General features: G+C 39.0%; 1 protein-coding gene, 1 long non-coding RNA gene and 1 other non-coding gene across 3 annotated transcripts; 2 read left to right on the top strand and 1 right to left on the bottom strand.

Moving 5' to 3' along the window:
* Window positions 1-6,515: 6,515 nt before the first annotated feature.
* On the top strand, window positions 6,516-11,077 carry LOC131362868 (uncharacterized). Its single transcript, XR_009206250.1, has 3 exons — window positions 6,516-7,399; window positions 8,546-9,671; window positions 9,755-11,077. It is a non-coding gene; the product is annotated as an uncharacterized LOC131362868 (long non-coding RNA).
* A 4,015-nt stretch (window positions 11,078-15,092) lies between these two features.
* On the top strand, window positions 15,093-18,867 carry LOC131362442 (uncharacterized). Its single transcript, XM_058404443.1, has 3 exons — window positions 15,093-17,424; window positions 17,667-17,924; window positions 18,009-18,867. Exons 2-3 carry the CDS (start codon window positions 17,674-17,676, stop codon window positions 18,865-18,867), a joined length of 1,110 nt encoding a protein of 369 aa, XP_058260426.1. The 5' UTR covers window positions 15,093-17,424; window positions 17,667-17,673.
* A 787-nt stretch (window positions 18,868-19,654) lies between these two features.
* trnad-guc (transfer RNA aspartic acid (anticodon GUC)) lies at window positions 19,655-19,726 on the bottom strand. The gene has a single exon. It is a non-coding gene; the product is annotated as a tRNA-Asp (tRNA).
* Between the last annotated feature and the right edge of the window lie 66 nt (window positions 19,727-19,792).

The following is a 19,792-nucleotide window of genomic DNA, read 5'->3' as shown; positions in this document are numbered from 1 at the left end:
GAACCAACTACACTGCCTTGTAGTTGTGTATGATTCCTAAATTAAGTTACTAACTGTCAAAAGAAAGAGCTTTGGAATACACATTTTTTTTTTATTAATTTGTGAATTAATAATTAAAAATAAAAAAATAAAAGTAAACCTATGTGGCTTGTAGTCGTGGCTGGTGCTTGCGGTGAATGTACTGGAAATCATTTCCAAGTCGTAACACACTTCAAACAATTCCTAACAAATCCAAACAATTCCGAACAGGGCAAAACACTCATTGGCTGAAGCAGGAGGTTGGGGTTGGGATAATTACCCATTGGCCGAAGCAGGGGGTTGGGGCAGGGGAAAACGCCCATTGGCCGAAGCAATATTCACATAACTAGCGAGAAGGAGGTCACTTTAGTTCATGATCCTGACACATATCTACCTCTGTAACAGACATATTTACACACATTTACCATTCTTTTGGACCTTTCGGCAACGTGCAGCTGAGTACGGTCATTGATTTGGCTAACTTTATTGTTGAGTCGTTAACATATTAGCTATTTCATCACGGTGAACATTTATATCGACATGTTTGATCTGCTTTTGCTGGGCACGTGTTTGGTGTTAAGACTAGAAGCTTTTTTCTAAACACACAAATTTGGTGCGAACACTCAGTTGTAATTGAAAAAAGGCATTTACATTTCTGCCATTTGGCACACACTATTATCCAGAGTGACATACAAAAGTGCTCTGAAGTTTCTATCAATGAATACATTAACACTGGTTCAGTAGGCCACAGACTTAGGATACCATCAGCCTTTTTTCACTATATTTTCATTTCACTATATGCCCTACTGTGTATGACTTTGTTTGCTAAATTGTTTGCTTGCTAAATTTGTATTTGTAGTGTGTTCATTTGCTGTAAATTGTGCATTCTCTTATATTCTAACTAGCTATTGTGGCAACCTAAACAAACCTTAAATGAGCCCAAGTTGTCTATGTACCCTGTTATTTCATATTTGTAGATATGACTAAGACGGGTAAACCAGACACTTATTGGCATGACATCATCATGTGCAGGTATGCCCAAGGGAAGTACCCCTTCACAAGCAAGAAGCCAGGGGCAAAGAAGTGGAAGGATGTATTGCATTGATAAATAACTGTCCATTACACAAGTCACAACATCTTTGGGCAATCTTTGGGTATCATTTGCAAATGCAGTTATCACAAGGTAGGTAATGATAAACTTCCACTGCCATTACTAATATTGTTATATTTTTTCCATGTTTTATTCTTCAATTAATATTCCGTCAATTAAAAAATGCATTGTTTTGTTTAAAAATTCACTGGCATACTTTATGATCTATAGAAAACTCTAAAGCTTTTTTTTCCCAGTCAGCTCAGCAGACAGAGTCAACCAATGCAAAGCACAATGGTTCGTCCAGCACCGCAGTTTGTCCAGCACCTTGGACCAGTACTCAAGCAAGTGAGCATAATCACCTGTGGTTTGTGCAAAAAAGACATTGTTTTGGAGCATTTCTCTGGACTACCATAGACTACCATGTCGCAGAGAGTTGTGACCAGTGTGGTGCAAAAGTGCGGGGTGCAGTTGGAATGCTTCAGCACATTGAAAATGACCACCTTTCCGAGAAACGGTGCTCGGCCCATGGACAAGATGGCGGCTTAGAAAGTGAGCTCCTCCAAAAAGAAAAACAAAACATATCCTGCTAAGTAACAATACCAGCGAATAGTCAAATTAGAATAGAATTCAACTGCAGGACAACGATGGAAACGAGAGAGAAAAGTAAAAAGAGTGCAATGGATGTATTAGATACCGAAGACAAGCCACGAGGCACTGATAGCAATGCTAAAATAAAAGACGGCGGCGGAAAAACAAAAGGTATCGAAAAACCGAAAGTAAACATGGAGCAGATTTTACAAGAAATACAAGACTTTAGACGAGAAAGTAAATGCCAACTGGACAGTATTAAAAACTAAACAAAACAAATCAGAGAATAGGGGAAGCAGAGGACCGCATTGCAGAAGCGGAAGCTAAGCTAGAGACGATGGAGCTAATTATGAGAGACATGTTAAAGACTCAAGCACAGCAGGAATATAAGCTTACTGATCAAGAAGCAAGAGCAAGGAGACAAAACATAAGGATATTCAATGTACCTGAGAATGAGGAAGGTAACTCAATGGTGACTTTTGTGGAAAAGCTACTGAGAGACTCACTGAATATTCCCGACACCACCGAGGTCCACATTGAAAGGGCACACAGGGCGCTAGTGCCAAAGCCAGCTGCTACGGGCAAACCAAGATCGATAGTGACTAAGTTTTTGCTGTATCGAACAAAGGAGGCAATCCTGAGAAAAGCCTGGGAGAAGAGGGAAATCTACATAAACAACCAAAGGATTTACTTTGACCATGATTACTCCGCTGCTATTTTAAGCAATCGTAAAGAGTACAACGAAGCAAAACGTGTACCGAGAGAGAAGAGGATCCGGTTTCAAACCCCATACCCAGCGAGGCTCCGTGTGTTCTATGAAACGGAACATGACTTTACCAAACTGCAAATGAGGCCACTAAAGACATGAATGAACGTGACTTCCCGGTGAAGGTGGTTCCTGCCCCGCGGAACCCAGCAGAACTACTGGATGCGAATTCATGGCAGACAACAGGAAGGAAAACATCCGAGTCCGACAATGCATCATCCAGACACGCTACCATCAGGTCCAAACTTCATGCTTTTAGAAGGCAATCCCCATAATAGGGATGAAGGTAGAGGGCTAAAAGATTCTTTAATTGATCTCAGTTTCCTTTTGTTTATGATGAAGAGAATTATTTTGGAGGACAAAGAAAATTGTTGTGCCTTTATGGATGTTTACTCTAAGTTGCCATGGGGGGCCCTTTCTTTACCTAATATTAAAGAGGATTTCCCCCCAAAATTTGGCCTTAATAATGGTCAGGTACAGGGTCATTGGTTTACCTTTACCAAGGAACCCAATATTCTATACCCTGATACATGTTCTAATTTGAAAGTATGTTGTTGCTTTTGTTCCCACATTCAACCAGAGAGCTTTGTAGCACAGATGGGAGTGCAAAAGAGTTTATTCAATGGACAGAATGAACTCTGAAAAACTAAGGGTAGTTTCCTTTAACGTTAACGGCATTTTAAACCAAATAAAAAGATCAAAAATACTAACAAAAATGAGAAGGAAAAAAGCAGACATAATATACTTACAAGAAACACATCTAAATAATAAGGAGCATCAAAAATTAACTAATCTGGGTTTTACTAAAATATAGTTCTCTTCATATACAGAAAAACATAAGAGAGGAGTTGCTATATTAATCTCAAGTAGAACAAACTTTGAACAAATTAATGAACATAAAGAAGGTAGGTACGTTCTGGTGAAAGGAACAATCAATGGACAGGTATTTACTCTATTCAATGTATACGCCCCTCCAGGCAGTAACACATCCTTCTATAAAAATATTTCAGATATGATCGCTAACCAATCAGAAGGAACCCTTATATGTGGAGGTGACTTTAACATCCATTTACAACCCAAAATGGATGTGTCAAATCAGTCTAGTTATAAAGTGACAAATAACAAATTTTGCTCACTAATGAAGAATATAGGTCTAATAGATATTTGGAGGGAAATGTTCCCTACTGCAAGACAATATACCCACTACTCTAACCCACACTCAGTATATACTAGAATAGATGACTACTTTTATTTTTTAATAAGGATAGATCAAAAATTATAGATACAGATATAGGAACAATAGACCTAAGTGACCATGTGCTTATCTATATGACAGTAGATCTGAATGAGAGAAAAAGAAACACAACATGGAGGTTTAATTCTAGTATGCTCAATGATTCTGCATTTAAAAAGAAAATGGCAGAGGATATTCAAAGATATTTGGATGAAAACGATAATGAAGTTTCTCCACCTATTTTATGGGATGTGGCCAAAGCAGTACTAAGGGGAAGGATTATTGCAGTAAACTCAGCTAAGAAGAGACACAGACAAAAGAACTTGCAGGACCTACAAGAGAGGTTAAAACTACTGGAGAATAAACATGCCCAAAATAAAAATCCACAAACCTTTCAAGACAGTAGGGAAATTAGAGATGAAATTAACAATTTGACAAGAAATAGAAAAACAGATGCTCTATACAAAGCAGCGATATTATGAGAGTGGGCCTACATTCACCAGATTATTGACATGGAAATTGATGAAATAACATGCGGACAGAGCAATTTTTAAAATATGAAACCACCAAAATAATACAATAGAAAATAAACAGGACGAAATACAATCAGTCTTTGAATCTTACTATAAAAAACTGTATTCTAAAATGCCTGAGGACAAAGAACATGAGACTCCTTTTTTGACAACATTAACCTTCCGGTTATGACGGATGAACAAAATGAAAAACTAGGAGCCGAAATTACTCTAATGGAAGTACAAAACGCAATAAAAAAATTGAAAGCCAATAAATCACCAGGAAGTGATGGGTTCACTTCAGAGTGGTATAAAGCCCTTAAACAGACACTTGCCCCACTACTCCTATCTACTTTCAACTGGGCACTTAAAAAAGCACAAACCCCTCCAAGCTGGAAGGAAGCTATCATAACTTTAATACCCAAAGAAGGAAAGAATAGACTTGAACGTAAATCATATAGACCGATTATTAATGTGGATTACCATATTTACACCTCCATAATGTCAAAAAGGATGGAAAATATTCTTCCAGAACTAATACAAAATGATTAGACATGATTTATTTACAAACGACAAACTCAGGATAATATTAGATGTACGCTACACATAATGGATTATATATAGCAACATAAAGTAGAAGCAATGATAATCAGTTTAGATGCCGAAAAGGTGTTCGACTCAGTTGGCTGGCTCTACCTATTAAATAAGTTCTTAAATAAGTTTCAAATAAGTGAATCAATATTGGAAAACATCAAAGCTATTTACGACAATCCAAGAGCAAGAATAAGAATTAATGGTTACTTGACAGACCCACTGATACTAGAGAGAGGGGTTAGACAAGGATGCGCTTGGTCCCCGCTTCTTTTTGCCTTATTTTTAGAGCCGTTGGCCCAGTATGTTAGACAGGCTGATAAAATTAGTGGTATCACAATAAATAAAACGGAACACAAGATAGCATGCTGTGCAGAGGATGTACTTCTATACCTAACCAATCCAGACACATCACTGCTTGAAATTATGAAATTTCTCAGTAAAATTGGCCCATTGTCAGGTTACAAACTGAACATAGAAAAGACTGAAATTCTCTCCTATTGTCACCCTTGCTTATCCACTTAAATGGAAGACAGAATCTTTTAAATATTTAGGTGTGACTCTTCATGAAGATTTATCAAAAACTTTAGAGAAAAACTATAATTCCCTTTATTGTAATGTTAAGAAAGACCTTGAGAAATGGAACCTCATCCCATACTTCCCTCTGAGTGCAAGGATTGAAACCATTAAAATAAATGTGCTACCCAAATATTTATACTTATTCCAAACACTCCCAATAAACATTCCAAAACAATATTTTACTGAATGGGACAAAGCCATCTCAAGATGTATATGGCAAGGACAAAGACCCTGTATTCGCTTCAAAACTTTACAGTTAACAAAAGACAAAGGAGGTTGGGGCCTACCGTCCCTTAAGAATTATTTTATTTAAGCTCAAATAAGAGCACTGCTTTGCTGGTGTGATCCACTTTACAAATCTCAATGGAAGGATATTGAATGCAAGGTGATACCAGACGTTCCCATACAGGCCTTATTGGCAGACAACAAATGCCTAGAATCTATTGAAAGTCTTGAAAATCCATGGGTGAAATCAGTACTTACTGTTTGGAGAGAACTAACAAAGACATACAAACTGGATAAAGATATTAAAATCTTGGGCTGATTCGAATTTTGCTCCATAATGGCACTGATTTGAGATTTAAATTCTGGATTACAAAAGGTATAACAACCTTTCATCAGATTGTACAAACAAAACCAAATGGAAAGTTTTCAGGTTGTAATGGAAAATTTTAAACTGGAGAAACAAGACTTTTACAGATATTTACAAAAATAAGAAATTATCAAAACCACAAAATTACAAAGAAGAATACTACCCCTTAATTCAACTTTTTATAAAGGCATATAAATCAGAACTCACTAGAGGGACAATATCACAACTGTACAAAAGCATTAGTAACCTGAACAGCCATTCAACCAAATACATTAAAGACAAATGGGAAAAGGAGGGAGGACTAGTCATAACAGATGAAGAGTGGAGGCAGATATGTACATCTCAATGGAGGAGCGCAAAATCCCACACATGGAAAGAATATTGTTGGAAAATATATCACACTATTTTTTAACACCATCTCAAAGTGCACATTATTCTGGGGCCAATGCACACTGTTGGAGAAAATGTGGCTGCTAAGTTGCCCATCACTATCATGTTTTCTGGGGTTGTGCGATGTTCAAAATTATTGGAAAGAGATTAATAAAGCAATGCAAACTATTTTCAAAACATATATTCCCTCTGACTTTAAAACTATGTATTTAGGATACAAAACTCCAGAAATGAAAGAGATAGATGGATATCTTTGGAATATACTACTAGCTGCTGGGAAAAAAGCAATAACAAAAAATTGGTTCACACAAAGTGAACCAACTGTTAGGGACTGGAATGAGGTGACAATGGGGATTATAGAATGGAAAAAATTACATTCTCTGTAAATCTAATGATGGACTGTTTTGTTGAAACCTGGAAAAAGTGGGAGAAATATGCCAAACAATGTATACCCAATTATGTTTAAAGGACTACCCAACTGTTGTATACTTTTAGGCCCCTATAATACACCTTTCATAATAAGCTTTAATCTTTGATGTCTAATATAGCTACACATATTATTGTTCCCTCTCTGGAATTTTTTTGTTTTTTTGTCTGAAGCAGCAATTTCACATAACTGGTTTCATCCACAAAGTCCTTGCAAGCCTACAACTTCACCTGCTGATCCAGGCAGCTATTTCAGACAGCGAATGTTTCTGTGGGCACCAATGCGGATGTGGGGCATTCCTCTAAAATGCACTGAGTGTAGTATGAAAATGCACCATTCTGGTGTTTACACAAAAGTGAGGAAAGACATTGACTCCAGGTATTGTCTCATTGGAGCAGACTACCCTTGCTGTGGGTTTCCAGAGAGCATGACGGGTGTGGGAGGTACAAAAAAGGCACTTGCCATGCATCCAAGATCCACCTGGTGTACAGATTTACACAAAACTGGGCACTGGGTTAAAGGGCGACAAGTTATCGGATGTTCTGAGGTGTGGCAGAGTGTCCTCTTCTCTGGAGAGCTTCCATCACCACCAGTGTAATTTTATGCCAGGTAAACTGAAATTATGTGAAAATATCATATTTGTTTAAATAGATATTTCACATAAATCAATTATTATATTTACATGGTTGCTGTCGAATTCTTCATCTCAAGAAACTCAACGTCCTATGAGTTCATCTCTGGAAGATTGTCTAAGGTTGAACATGTGATTCATTGTTTACTAAATGCAATTAGTATTTTTATAAGCATTTTGTCTTTGTGTGGCGATGCAATGTCAGTGGTACATCACAGAGTCAAATCTATGACATACGGTTGATGTCTCAAATGAATGACTTCAGCAGCAGAGTCCTCAGATGTGCCCTTCTACCAGAATTCACATCCCCTGGGAAACCCACTAGATTCATCTAACTACTTGCCTGATAGAATTTTTCTTTTGGGTTCACTTTTTGAGAAGTCCCGCTCATGCTGTCTGCAACTACCTCCAAGCTGATATAGGGAAACTGATGCAAAAAGAACCAAACTTAGTCAGGGTTTGGGTAGCATTGCTTTTTCAGAGTTTATTCAGACAGACAGGGAGTATTTATACAAACTAAAGATGTGGATTTGTCATCATCTTTGGTATGTGTGATGAAAGGCATTCTTTATGGGTAACAAAAGGCATTAATTATGGGCATCAAAGGTGTTAACGAAGGTGGTGGAAAAGTTCACTTCAGGTAGACTAATGACGACGTGTATGTGCACAACACATTCTTTCTGACTAAAGAAGACTAAAAGGATATAGTGGTCATAAGATAGACAAAAGACATCAAAAAATTAGCACAGAGCATGTCAAGATGTATTTAAAATATATCACTTGATAAACATGTGTGTTATTTAAAGTATAACAGATGGATTACAATGCCAGATGGCAGTATGACCAAATCTAACATGAGATATAATTTCAGTGATGCAGTGTGTCAGAATGTGATGTTGTAAATTTATTCGGTTTAGTTTGCTTTCTTCTGCCTATGTGAATTTATTTTTCTTACTCGGTGCAATTTTCATGGGTGATTTAAACTAATGGCAAATAATTAACAATAGATTGTTTGTTAAAAATGTTACATTCAACAAATGCTCTAGGTCTATAGAGGTGCTCTTAGTTTTTTAGTCTGTTCTACTTCTCTAAATTCAAAAAATGTTTCATGTTTTTTATGGTAGGTGAGCATATTGCTGTGGAGTACAAGCTGGCACAGTCTAACAGAGGGGATCTGCTGGCTCCTCTGCAGCATGCTGAAATAGGCATCACTCTGCCAGAGGTGCAAGTTGAAGTTCAGGAGGATGAGTGTCTGGATGTCAGTCACACATTACACATGTAACTGATAACCCACTTCACACACACCTAGCAGCCCTGATATACTTGCTGACTCCTCATACCAGGTAATGTGATATTTTTTGATCTGAAATTATCTAGTGAAAGTTAATTTACAGTTTCTCTGTAAATTGAGTTGTTGCATGAATCTACAGGTAATATTTTGTTTAGCATTTTTTTAGTTTATTCCTGTCTAACAATGTTTACAAATGCATAATTTAGGAAACCAGTCTTGGAAGCAGTGGCCCTCATCTTACTGACAGTGACATTGAGGATATTTATTCTTGTGTACCCAACGCATTGGTTCTATTGGCTAAAGTCTAAATCTGTACATTGTAAAATGTGAAGATTTTTTTTTTTTTTATGTAAATTAAGGGTTTTTTTTAATGGATGCACACATTTTGTAATTTACATACAGACTGTGGAAGTATTTTTCTGACAGTTTTCTAAAGGAATTGTGTAAATTATCATGTCACAATAGCAATTATCTTTTTTATTTGAAAATTGACAGAATGGTCGTTTGTGCGAGAAACAAAAAATAGTCATTTGTGATTTGCATTTTCTGAAATAATATTCTGTATATTTTGCTGATGCTGTTATTGAAACAATTGTAGTGATAGAATATTGATCATGCATTACACAAACAATGCATCTGTTTATCCACAGACTGTTCATGACTCATGGCCAGGCTGCCCAGAGACCTGACGCCAACAGGATTTCTGTGTGCATTGCTAATTGTGTTGTAATGTAATGTGTTGCTAAATTGCTAAATGAATGTGTTGCGCTAAAGCTTTTGAAGGAATACAGGGAAGCAAGAAATAGGCCTAAAAACAACAAGGGAAAAACCTTTCCCATTCCACAGGCAACTGTGATGACGTACTGTCACGTCAAGCAGCTGCTTGAAGACTGCAAAGAGCTGCTGGACCGGACCAACCTGGTTTTAGTAACCATAAATAACACTACAGTTTCTTCTTGGTGAGTTGGGCTTCTGTTCTCTACATTCAGTTCAATAATAAAACTTTGCAATTGTTTATTCTAAAATGGATTTGTTTTTTCAGGACTTTCCCCAGCAGATCAGTGTGGCAAAAGATTTACTGCCAAAACCTAGAGGGCTCCCATCAGCATCTGTTGAACATGGACAAACTCTCATTGAGTTCTAGGAGCCTGGAAATCTTGAGGGTGAGGCAGTAATTCACTGCCATAAGCATGCAAGAACTGAGACTGCAGTGTCACAGACTCATGCAGCATGTGAAACTTCTTTCTGGCCTGGGGTCCAGCATGATCCTGAGTGGTTTAACTGGCCTGGGTTTTCAGATCAGCAGTGTCATCACCCATCAGCACCAGCACCTCTGCCTCAGGGCCTCCGCCAGGGTAAGCTGACCACGGAAAAAACCTCCTCGCTACTTTGGATTCTAAGCTGCATTTTTATGCCCTGGCTCGATTTCACAGTGCTGCCCATAGATGATTGCCGAGTGAACCAACTACACTGCCTTGTTGTGTTGTCGATGGAGACTCTGTGCATAGTCTCAACCTGGAGCTTATGAACTTTAGATTAAGGCCTACTGTAGCATGTTCAACAATCGGGAAAAAAAGAAAGGAAAATCTATTCCCAGCAGAGGTTCGAACGCTTAACAGCAGGTCTGAGCTTCTTTTTGCCAGAACATGGGTGGAAATTGCTCATTGATTACAAGGTTAGTTTATACTACTGGCCTGATACCAACCACACTGCCTCGTTGTGTTGCTGTTGGACCCTGTGCATGGTCCCTACATTAAGTCACTAACCATCAAAAGAAAGAGCTTTGGAAGGCACAAAAAATAAATGTATCAATTTGTGAACTAATAATTAAAAAAAAAAACACGTGAAACGTGTAGCTTGGAGTCGTGGCCGCACCCTGCAGTGAATGGACTGCAAATCATGTCCTAACAAGTCCTAACATGCTACAAAAAACCTAACAATTCCTAACAGAAATCCTAACAAATCCTAACAAGTCCTAACAAATCTGAACGGCAAATCCTAACAAGTCCTAACGGGGCAAAACACTCATTGGCTGAAGCAGGAGGTTGGGACAGGGATAATCTCTCATTGGCTGAAGCAGGAGTTTGGGACAGGGATAATCTCTCATTCGCTGAAGCAGGAGGTTGGGCCGGGGATAATCTCTCATTCGCTGAAGCAGGAGGTTGAGGCTGGAAAACGCCCATTGGCCGAAGCAATATCACGTAACTTGTGAGAAGGAGGTCACTTTAATTCGCGATCCTGACATATATATTTACTGCTATAACAGACACATTTACTCTCCTTTTGGACCTTTCGGCAACCTATCGGCAACGTGCAGGTGAGTACGGTTGTTGATTTGGCTAACTTTATTGTTTAGTCATTGGTTTAACATAGACTATTTTATTATCTATTTCGTCGCAGCAAACATTTATATCTATTTATATTGATCTGCTTTTGCTGGGCATGATTTAACTTTTACTATATACTGTATAGTGAAAAAAAATAATCAGTTATTAGGCTGATGGTATCCTAAGTCTGTGGATACCATCCTAAGTCTGTGGATACCAGTGTTGATGTATTCATTAATAGAGACTTCAGAGCACTTTTTTACGTTGCCAGACATATAAATGTATAACATTTTTTTCTATTACAACCGAGTGTTTGTGCCAAATTTTTGTGTTTAGAAAAAAAGCCCACAAACACCAGACACATCCCACTCTATATTTGGCATGAACACTCGGTTGTAATAGAAAAAAACCATTTACATTTACATGTATGGCATTTGGCACACACTATTATCCACAGCAACAAATGTGCTCTGAAGTCTCTATTGATGAATACATTAACACTGGTTCAGTAGGTCACAGATTTAGTAATAACTGATTTTTCACTATATTTTCATTTCAATATCTGATTTTTTTTCCCCACTATATTTTCATTTTAGATTAGATTAGATCCAACTTTATTGTCACTGCACATGTGGGTACAAGGCAACGAAATACAGTTAGCATCTAACCAGAAGTGCATTTCGCAGTGCAAATAATTAGCATATATAATAAGTATATAACAATAAATAATTTGGATATATAAACAATATACAAAAATATATAAATAATATATAAACATATATAACAGTATATAAACAGTATACAGTGGGAGGTAAATGCAATGAGTGCAAATGAGCAAATGATTGTAGTGGTGCAATAAAGAAGGTATTGTATACCATGATAATAATTAAATATGTAAACAGTATACAGAGGAGTGCAATGATTTAGATGTGTGCAATGAGGAACATATTGTATACTATGATAAATAATTTGTATATGTAAACTGTACACATGTAAACTGTACACAAAAAGGGTTATATACAGAAAAAGGTTATATACACTGATAATAATGTGCATCAGTCAATGTGTGTGTGTGATCGGTGGAGGCAGAGTTCAGCAAAGAAACAGCTGTGGGGAAAAAGCTGTTTCTAAACCTAGTCTTGGTCCGGAGGCTCCTGTAGCACCTCCCAGAAGGCAGGAGGGCAAAGAGTCTATTGGCAGGGTGATAAAAGTCCTTTATGATTTTGTGTGCTCTGGTGAGACAACGCTTCCTGTAAATGTCCTCGATCTTAGGAAGTGGCACTCCTACGATGCGTTGGGCAGTTTTCACCACCCTCTGCAGCGCTTTCCGGGCTGACACAGTGCAGTTCCCATACCAGACAATGATACAGCCAGTCAGGATGCTCTCGATGGAGCAATGGTAGAAGTTCACCAGGATGTCTGAAGAGAGATGGTTCTTCCTCAGAGCTCTCAGGAAGAAGTGACGCTGGTGAGCCTTCTTGACCAGACTGGAGCTGTTGGTAGTCCAGGAGAGATCCTCGGAGATGTGGATACCCAGGAATCTGAAGCTAGTGACACGGTCCACCACCTCTTCATTGAGATGAATAGGTGTGTGTGTGTGTCAACTTTCTCCTTCCTGAAGTCCACTATGAGCTCCTTGGCATTCGCAGTGTGAGCAGCAGGTTGTTGCCAGCACACCACGCAGCTAGACAGTCCACCTCCTCTCCATAAGCTGACTCATCATTGTCTTTGATGAGTCCAATCACCGTGGTGTCATCTGCAAACTTGATAATTCTGTTGGAACTATGTACAGGCTTGCAGTCATAGGTGAAGAGAGAGTAGAGGAAGGGACTCAGTCCAGGAAAAGCATTCTGGCATAGGTGTCTTTATTGTCCATGTGAGAGAGGACTGAGTGCAGCGCTGTGGAAACTGCATCCTCCGTGCTCCTGCTCTGATGGTAAGCAAAATGATGAGGGTCAAGGGTGGCAGGAAGACAGGTTTTGAGGTGTGCCAGGACCACCCGTTCAAAGCACTTAGTGATGATGGGGGATTATGATCTATGGAAAACACTAACACTTTTTTTTTCAGTCAGCTCAGCAGACAGGGAGTCAGCCAATGCAAACAGCCCCTCAGACCAGCTCAGCAAAGCAGCCAGCACCTCCGACTAGCACGTTGGTTCAGCAAGCACCTCTGACCAGCACAACGGTTCGTCAAGCACCATCAGTTCGTCCAGCACCTCTGACCAGCACAATGGTTCGTCCAGCACCATCAGTTCGACCAGCACCACAGTTCATCCAGCCACTCAGACCAGTACTCAAGCAAGTGAGCATAAGATGATCACCTGTAGTTTGTGCAAAAAAGACATTGTTTTAGAGCATTTCTCTGGACATCTCATAGACTACCATGTCGAGGAGAGTTGTTTTCACACCTGAAATCAACATAAAGCCTCCAGAAGTGAATTTGGGTGAATTTTCTCCCAAAGCAATTCTGTAGAGTTATGAAACCAGCAGATCAGAGGTGGATAGTGCAGTGTCTTTATGACAGTACAGGACAGCTGAAGCAACAATTTTCCCAAAACTGGTTTGATCCACAAAGTCCTGGCAAGCCTGGAACTTCACCTCCTGATCCAGGCAGCTATTTCAGACAGCGAATGTTTCTGTGGGCACCAATGCAGATGTGGGGCATTCCTATAAGATGCACTGGGTGTAATATGAAAATGCACCATTCAGGGATCTACACAAAAGTGTGGGAAGTCATTGACATTGACTCCAGGTATTATCTCATTGGAGCAGATTACCCTCGCTGTAGCAAGTGTAGGATTCTCATCTTCCCTTGGAGTATGGAGGTGCTACAACAACTTGATCCTTCCCACAGAAACAAATTCCTGGCTGTCCTCACCACTCAGCTTGCCCTTGACAGGAAATGTGTGACTTTGTTGAAGTCAAGGACTGCAGGAAACAGCTCAAGTTACTTGCAGCAGTCCCTACAAGTAATTCACAGCTATGAGTGGGCAAGACCAACTGTAGAATAGCTGTCAGACTGTGAACTTCACAAAAAGCATTGTGCCCTGATCCAGTCTGAGGCAGTCTATCAGCGGCCACCACCTGTCAGCCCCCTACCCCTGGCCCAGTGGTTTGAAACCGTTCATGCGAATGAGATCCTTGGTCAACTTGATGATCTAAAGCAGTGGTTCCCAACCTGGGGGTCATGACCCCCACTAGGAGTCGCTAAACATTCACGAGCGGTCGCCGAGCTCACTCTAGTTTTAGGGTTACAATTTTTTTATTATATTATATTATATTATATTATATTATATTATATTATATTATATTATATTATATTATATTATATTATATTATATTATATTATATTATATATTATATTATATTATAGCTTGATTAATAATTCAATTTGTAATATTTTAATAATGGTTGATATATGAAAAGAAATTTCCTTAACATCGCGAATTTCACGCTGTGTATCATGAGAGTGGGAATAGACAGACGCAGCTTAAAAAAACACACACACGGGACAAACAAAAAGACGCGGTAAAGCGAACATGGCAAAGCGCCAGGGAGAAAAGAAAAATATATGCGCTAAAAAGAAAACAAGTATTTATTTGGACAGTTATCTTGAATTTGGTTTCATTGAAACAATGGACAAGGTGAGAATTGAGTGTGTAATCTGTGGAGAGAGACTAGCTAATGAAAGCATGAAGCCCAGCAAACTGAGGAGATATCAGAGCACCAAACACCTACAGACAGTTGGTAAACCCCAAGAATTTTTCCAAAGGAAAAAAGAACTTCTTATATCAAATAGGCCTCAGAATATCAGAGATGCAATGACTAAAGTTGGAAATAAAAATAGACAGGCAACAAATATACAGTCTCTAGCCCAAGAAATTCGGGCCCAGAGTTCACATTAATTAGCATTTAACAATTAATCAGTCAGGGATACAAGACATGGCATGCATGGATACAAGACATGGCATCTTGGTGTGATTATTGATTCTGGTCTTTCATTCGAAGCTTATGTAGATAATATCACTAGGGTAGCCTTCTTCCATCTTAGGAATATAGCTAAGATAAGAAATATGTTGTCGCTTCATGATGCAGAAAAATTAGTTCATGCTTTTGTTACCTCTAGGTTGGATTATTGTAATGTCTTACTGTCTGGATGTTCCAGTAGGAGCATACACAAGCTCCAGTTAGTCCAGAACACAGCAGCTAGAGTCCTAACTAGAACCAGAAGATATGAGCACATCACTCCTATTTTAGCCACACTACATTGGCTCCCAGTCAAATTTCGCATTGATTATAAAATACTGTTACTAACCTATAAAGCACTAAATGGTCTCGCACCGCAGTATTTGAGAGATCTTTTAGTCTTTTATGATCCGCCATGCCTACTCCGATCAAAGGGTGCTGGTTACTTGGTAGTACCTCAAGTAGCAAAGGCTACAGCAGGGGGCGGAGCTTTCTCTTTCAAAGCCCCAAAGTTATGGAACAGCCTTCCAATTAGTGTTCGGGATTCAGACACAGTCTTAATGTTTAAGTCTAGGCTGAAGACACATTTGTTTAGTCAAGCTTTTAATGTATAGTTTTCTTAGGTAAAGGAGCAGATCTGGAAGGTTCATGGTCATAGAGTGTTTGGTGTACTGGGATGTGTTGGATGCTGTCATCTTACCACCCTCGCAAGTCGCTCAGGTTTGCTGACTGTGAAGTGGTTGGATGCTTTATGTCCCGGGAAGCCTTCATGTCTGTGACTTTATTTTTTTCAAAAGCAAGAGAGTTGATCAGTCAAAGAAAAAAAGGCTCAGGAGGAATGTCAATGTTAATGTCAACATTCACTTCTTTCATCTCAAAAACCTGTAAAGGGAAGAAATGTTGAAACGTTACGTGACAAATATTGAAAACAGTTTGTAGAATATGTTATATATTTCTTGTACAAGTTGCTATTTGATTAATAGTGTTCAGTATTTTTAAATAAATGTAGCAAAAAGAACTCGTGTCTATTGCAGTTTATTTAATATTAATAATGATGACTCAAAAGACACTATAAAATCACTTACATAAAAATATTTCATAGAGGTATCAGTATCAATATCGGCAATACTTGTCTTGAAAGTACTTGGTATCGGATCAAAAAGAAAATAAGTGGTATCACACATCCCTAGTGCATGACACATTCTCAATCTTTGAAGAAAGAATTCAAAGACTTAAACAAAGGATATAGTGGTCATAAGATAAGGTCATAGACAAAAGACATCACAAAATTAGCAGAGCGTGTCAAGATATATTCAAAATATATTACTTAATAAACAAAATGTGTTATTTAAATATTAGCAGATGGATTACAATGCAAGTGGCAGTTTGACCAAATATAACATGTGATATCATTGCAGTGTGTCAGAATGTGAGGTTGTAAATTTATTCTTTTTAGTTTGCTTTCATCTAAAATGTGATTTTATTTTTCTTACTCAGTGCAATTTTCATGGGCGATTTAAATTAATGGCAAATAATTAACAATAGATTGTTTGTTAAAAATGTTACATAGTCTGATCTACTTCTCTAAATTCAAAAAATATTTAATGTTTTTTATGATAGGTGAGCATATTGCTGTGGAGTACTTGCTAGCACAATCCAACAGAGGGGATCTGCTGGCTCCTCTGCAGCATGCTGAAATAGGCATCACTCTGCCAGAGGTGCAAGCTGAAGTTCAGGAGGATGAGTGTCTGGATGTCACAGTCTGTGATGTGACTGATATCAGTGTAGACACTTCACACACCTCCAGCAGCCTTGACATACTTGCTGACTCCTCATACCAGGCAATGTGACTTTTTTTTTTTAGGGAAAGTTAATTTACAGTTAAATTACAGTTGCTCTTTAAGTTGAGTTGCATGAATCTACAGGTAATGTTTTGTTTAGCGTTTTTGTAGTTTATTCCTGACTAACAATGCATAATTTAGGAAACCAGTCTTGGAAGCAGTGGCCCTCATCTTACTGACAGTGACACTGAGGATATTTACTCTGGTGTGCCCGACACACTGGCGCCGGTAAAATGACTAAAGTTTGATAATCTGTAAATCTGTTTTTAACAGGATAGTCGTTGTGATTCAAGGGGTGTTCTTGGATGGGAGGCAGTGGATAACTTGTCAGCCTCAACTGCACCATTACTGCTTTGTCAACCAACGGGATAGCAGAGATCTTCCGACGGTATTCCTGTCTGCATGCCATGGACCAAACCCCCTCCAGATATTCACTTAAATCCAAGAAAAAGACCTTGCCATGTCCATGGAGAGCTTCACGGAAGCATAGTGGCTCAGCCCCTGGTCAGCAAGCAGCTGAGAAGTGAATTGACCTTTAGTGGATGCACACATTTTGTAATTTACATACAGACTGTGGAGGTATATTTCCAACAGTTCTCAAAGGAATTGTGTAAATTATCATGTAACAATATCAATTACCTTTCTTATTTGAAAAATGGCAGACGCACGTTCGTGTAAACAAAATTAAAAAAAATGGTCATATGTGATTTGCATTTTCTGAAATAATATTATGTATATTTTCATGATGCTGTTATTGAAACAATTGTAGTGATAGAATACTGATCATGCATTATACAAACAATGCATCTGTTTATCCACAGACTGTTCATGACTCATGGCCAGGCTGCCCAGAGACCTGATGCCAACAGGATTTCTGAATGTGTTGCCCTCAAGCTTTTGAAGGAATACAGGGAAGCAAGAAATAGGCCTAAAGACAACAAGGGAAAAACCTTTCCCATTCCACAGCCAATCATCATGACGTACAGTCACATCAAGCAGCTGGTTGAAGACCGCAAAGAGCTGCTGGACCGGACCAACCTGGTTTTAGTAACCATAAATAACACTACAGTTTCTTTTTGGTGAGTTGGACTTCTGTTCTCTACACTCAGTTCAATGATAAAAACATTGCAATTTTTTGTTCTAAAATGGATTTGTTTTTTCAGGCTGCTTGATCGGCAGAAGAAAACTGACTGGGACACCTTGCTACAAGGAGTGGACCTTCCCCAGCAGATCAGTGTGGCAAAAGATTTACTGCCAAAACCTAGAGGGCTCCCATCAACACCTGTTCAACATGGACATGCTGTCATTGAGTTCCAGGAACCTGAAAATCTTGAGGGTGAGGCAGTAATTTGCCGCTGTAAGCATGCAAGAACTGAGACTGCAGTGTCACAGACTCAGGCAGCAGGCGAACCCTTCTGGCCTGGGGTCCAGCAAGATCCTGAGTGGTTTAACTGGCCTGGGTTTTCAGATCAGCAGGGTCATTACCCATCAGTGACAGCACCTCTGTCTCAGGGTTGGTCATCCTTTCCGCCTGCTCATCGGCCATCAGCTCCAACGCCACATTCCCAGGGATGGTCATCCTTTCCGCCTGCTCATCGGCCGTCAGGTCCAACACCACATTCCCAAGAATGGTCCTCCTTTCCGCCTGCTCAACACCCATCAGCTCCAACACCACAGACTCAGGGGTGGTCATCCTTTCTGCCGGGTCCTCAGCCATCAGCTCCAGAACCGCAGACTCAGGGCTGGTCATCCTTTCTGCCGGGTCTTCAGCCATCAGCTCCAGTACCGCAGTCTCAGAATCGACAACGTGCATGGAGACTGCGAAAGGCAGAGCAAGAGCATCAAGAGCATGTGGCAAGAGGGGAGCCACCAAGGAAGCGGCATCCTAAAGAAGGCTATGAGTACAAATGCAAAATATGTGGTCAGTCAAAAAACAAACTTACTGGCCACACTCAGGTGAAAGGAAAATGGTACTGTCCAGCATCTGGGAAGACCATTGAGCAGTGGAAAGCCTCTCTATAGTCTATTTTGTAATGACTTGTAATTTTGTAAAAAATAAAAAATAAAAATAAAAATAAAAAGTTTTGAAGTAATGACTTTTGTCATTTTTGTAATGACTTGTAATTTTGTAAAAAAGAAAAAAGAAAAAAAAGACATTTGTAATTTTGTAAAAAAAGAAAAAAAAGACTTGTAATTTTGTAAAAAAGAAAAAAAGACTTGTAATTTTGACTTTAGTAAATGTTGTAATAAAGCGCTAAATGATAGGAAATGTATAATTGTTGTTCTTAATAATAGTAATATAATTACATAGTAATAATAGTCATTATTGTTATTAATACTTGAGCTGTTAATAAGTAAAGATTTTAATCATTTAAAGGGCATGCTTGTTGGAATAAAGTTTGTTTGGGGAAATAAGTGTCCTCTGTGGTAATCTTTTAGTTTAATGAAAGTGTGCAAAGAATTTAATATTAAGTGTAGATATATTCTTGTTAGGAAAAAAACAGAATATTATTGGTATGTCTCTTGATTTGGGAAAAATAAGGTGAAATAAATCTGAGCATTGACCTTTCAGTATTTTTTTTTTGAGTAAAAACTCCTCCCCTTTCCCACCTTTTTTTTTTTTTTTGCCCTGGCTTTGGCCGAGTGGTTAAGGCGATGGACTAGTAAGGAGGAACGCTCCTTCGAAGGCAGTCAGGACTAGACATACGCTGGACCTCTTGTTCGCTGATTGAGGCTTGGGGCATGTGCCGTGCTTTTTTTATGCAAGATCCCGGGCCTTTCCCACTGTCGGGCCTAACGGAAAAGCAGCCTCCCCGTCGGGGAATCGAACCCCGGTCTTCCACGTGACAGGCGGAGATACTGTCCACTATACTAACGAGGAGCACCTGCCTGAGCCCTTGAAGGCTGTGGAGACGAAACTGTGACGAGACGTACGCTGGGCCTTCCC

The sequence above is a fragment of the Hemibagrus wyckioides genome, linkage group LG12 (assembly GCF_019097595.1).
Source record: "Hemibagrus wyckioides isolate EC202008001 linkage group LG12, SWU_Hwy_1.0, whole genome shotgun sequence".
In the NCBI taxonomy this organism is placed as follows: domain Eukaryota; kingdom Metazoa; phylum Chordata; class Actinopteri; order Siluriformes; family Bagridae; genus Hemibagrus; species Hemibagrus wyckioides.
This window is presented reverse-complemented; position numbering and strand designations above follow the sequence as displayed.

What these genes read in the sequence shown, in the direction of transcription:
- LOC131362442 (XM_058404443.1), top strand. Translation starts at nt 17,674, where the DNA reads ATGACTCATGGCCAGGCTGCCCAGAGACCTGATGCCAACAGGATTTCT. An exon ending in AACACTACAGTTTCTTTTTG is followed by an intron (nt 17,925 to 18,008) that starts GTGAGTTGGACT and finishes TTGTTTTTTCAG; the next exon opens with GCTGCTTGATCGGCAGAAGA.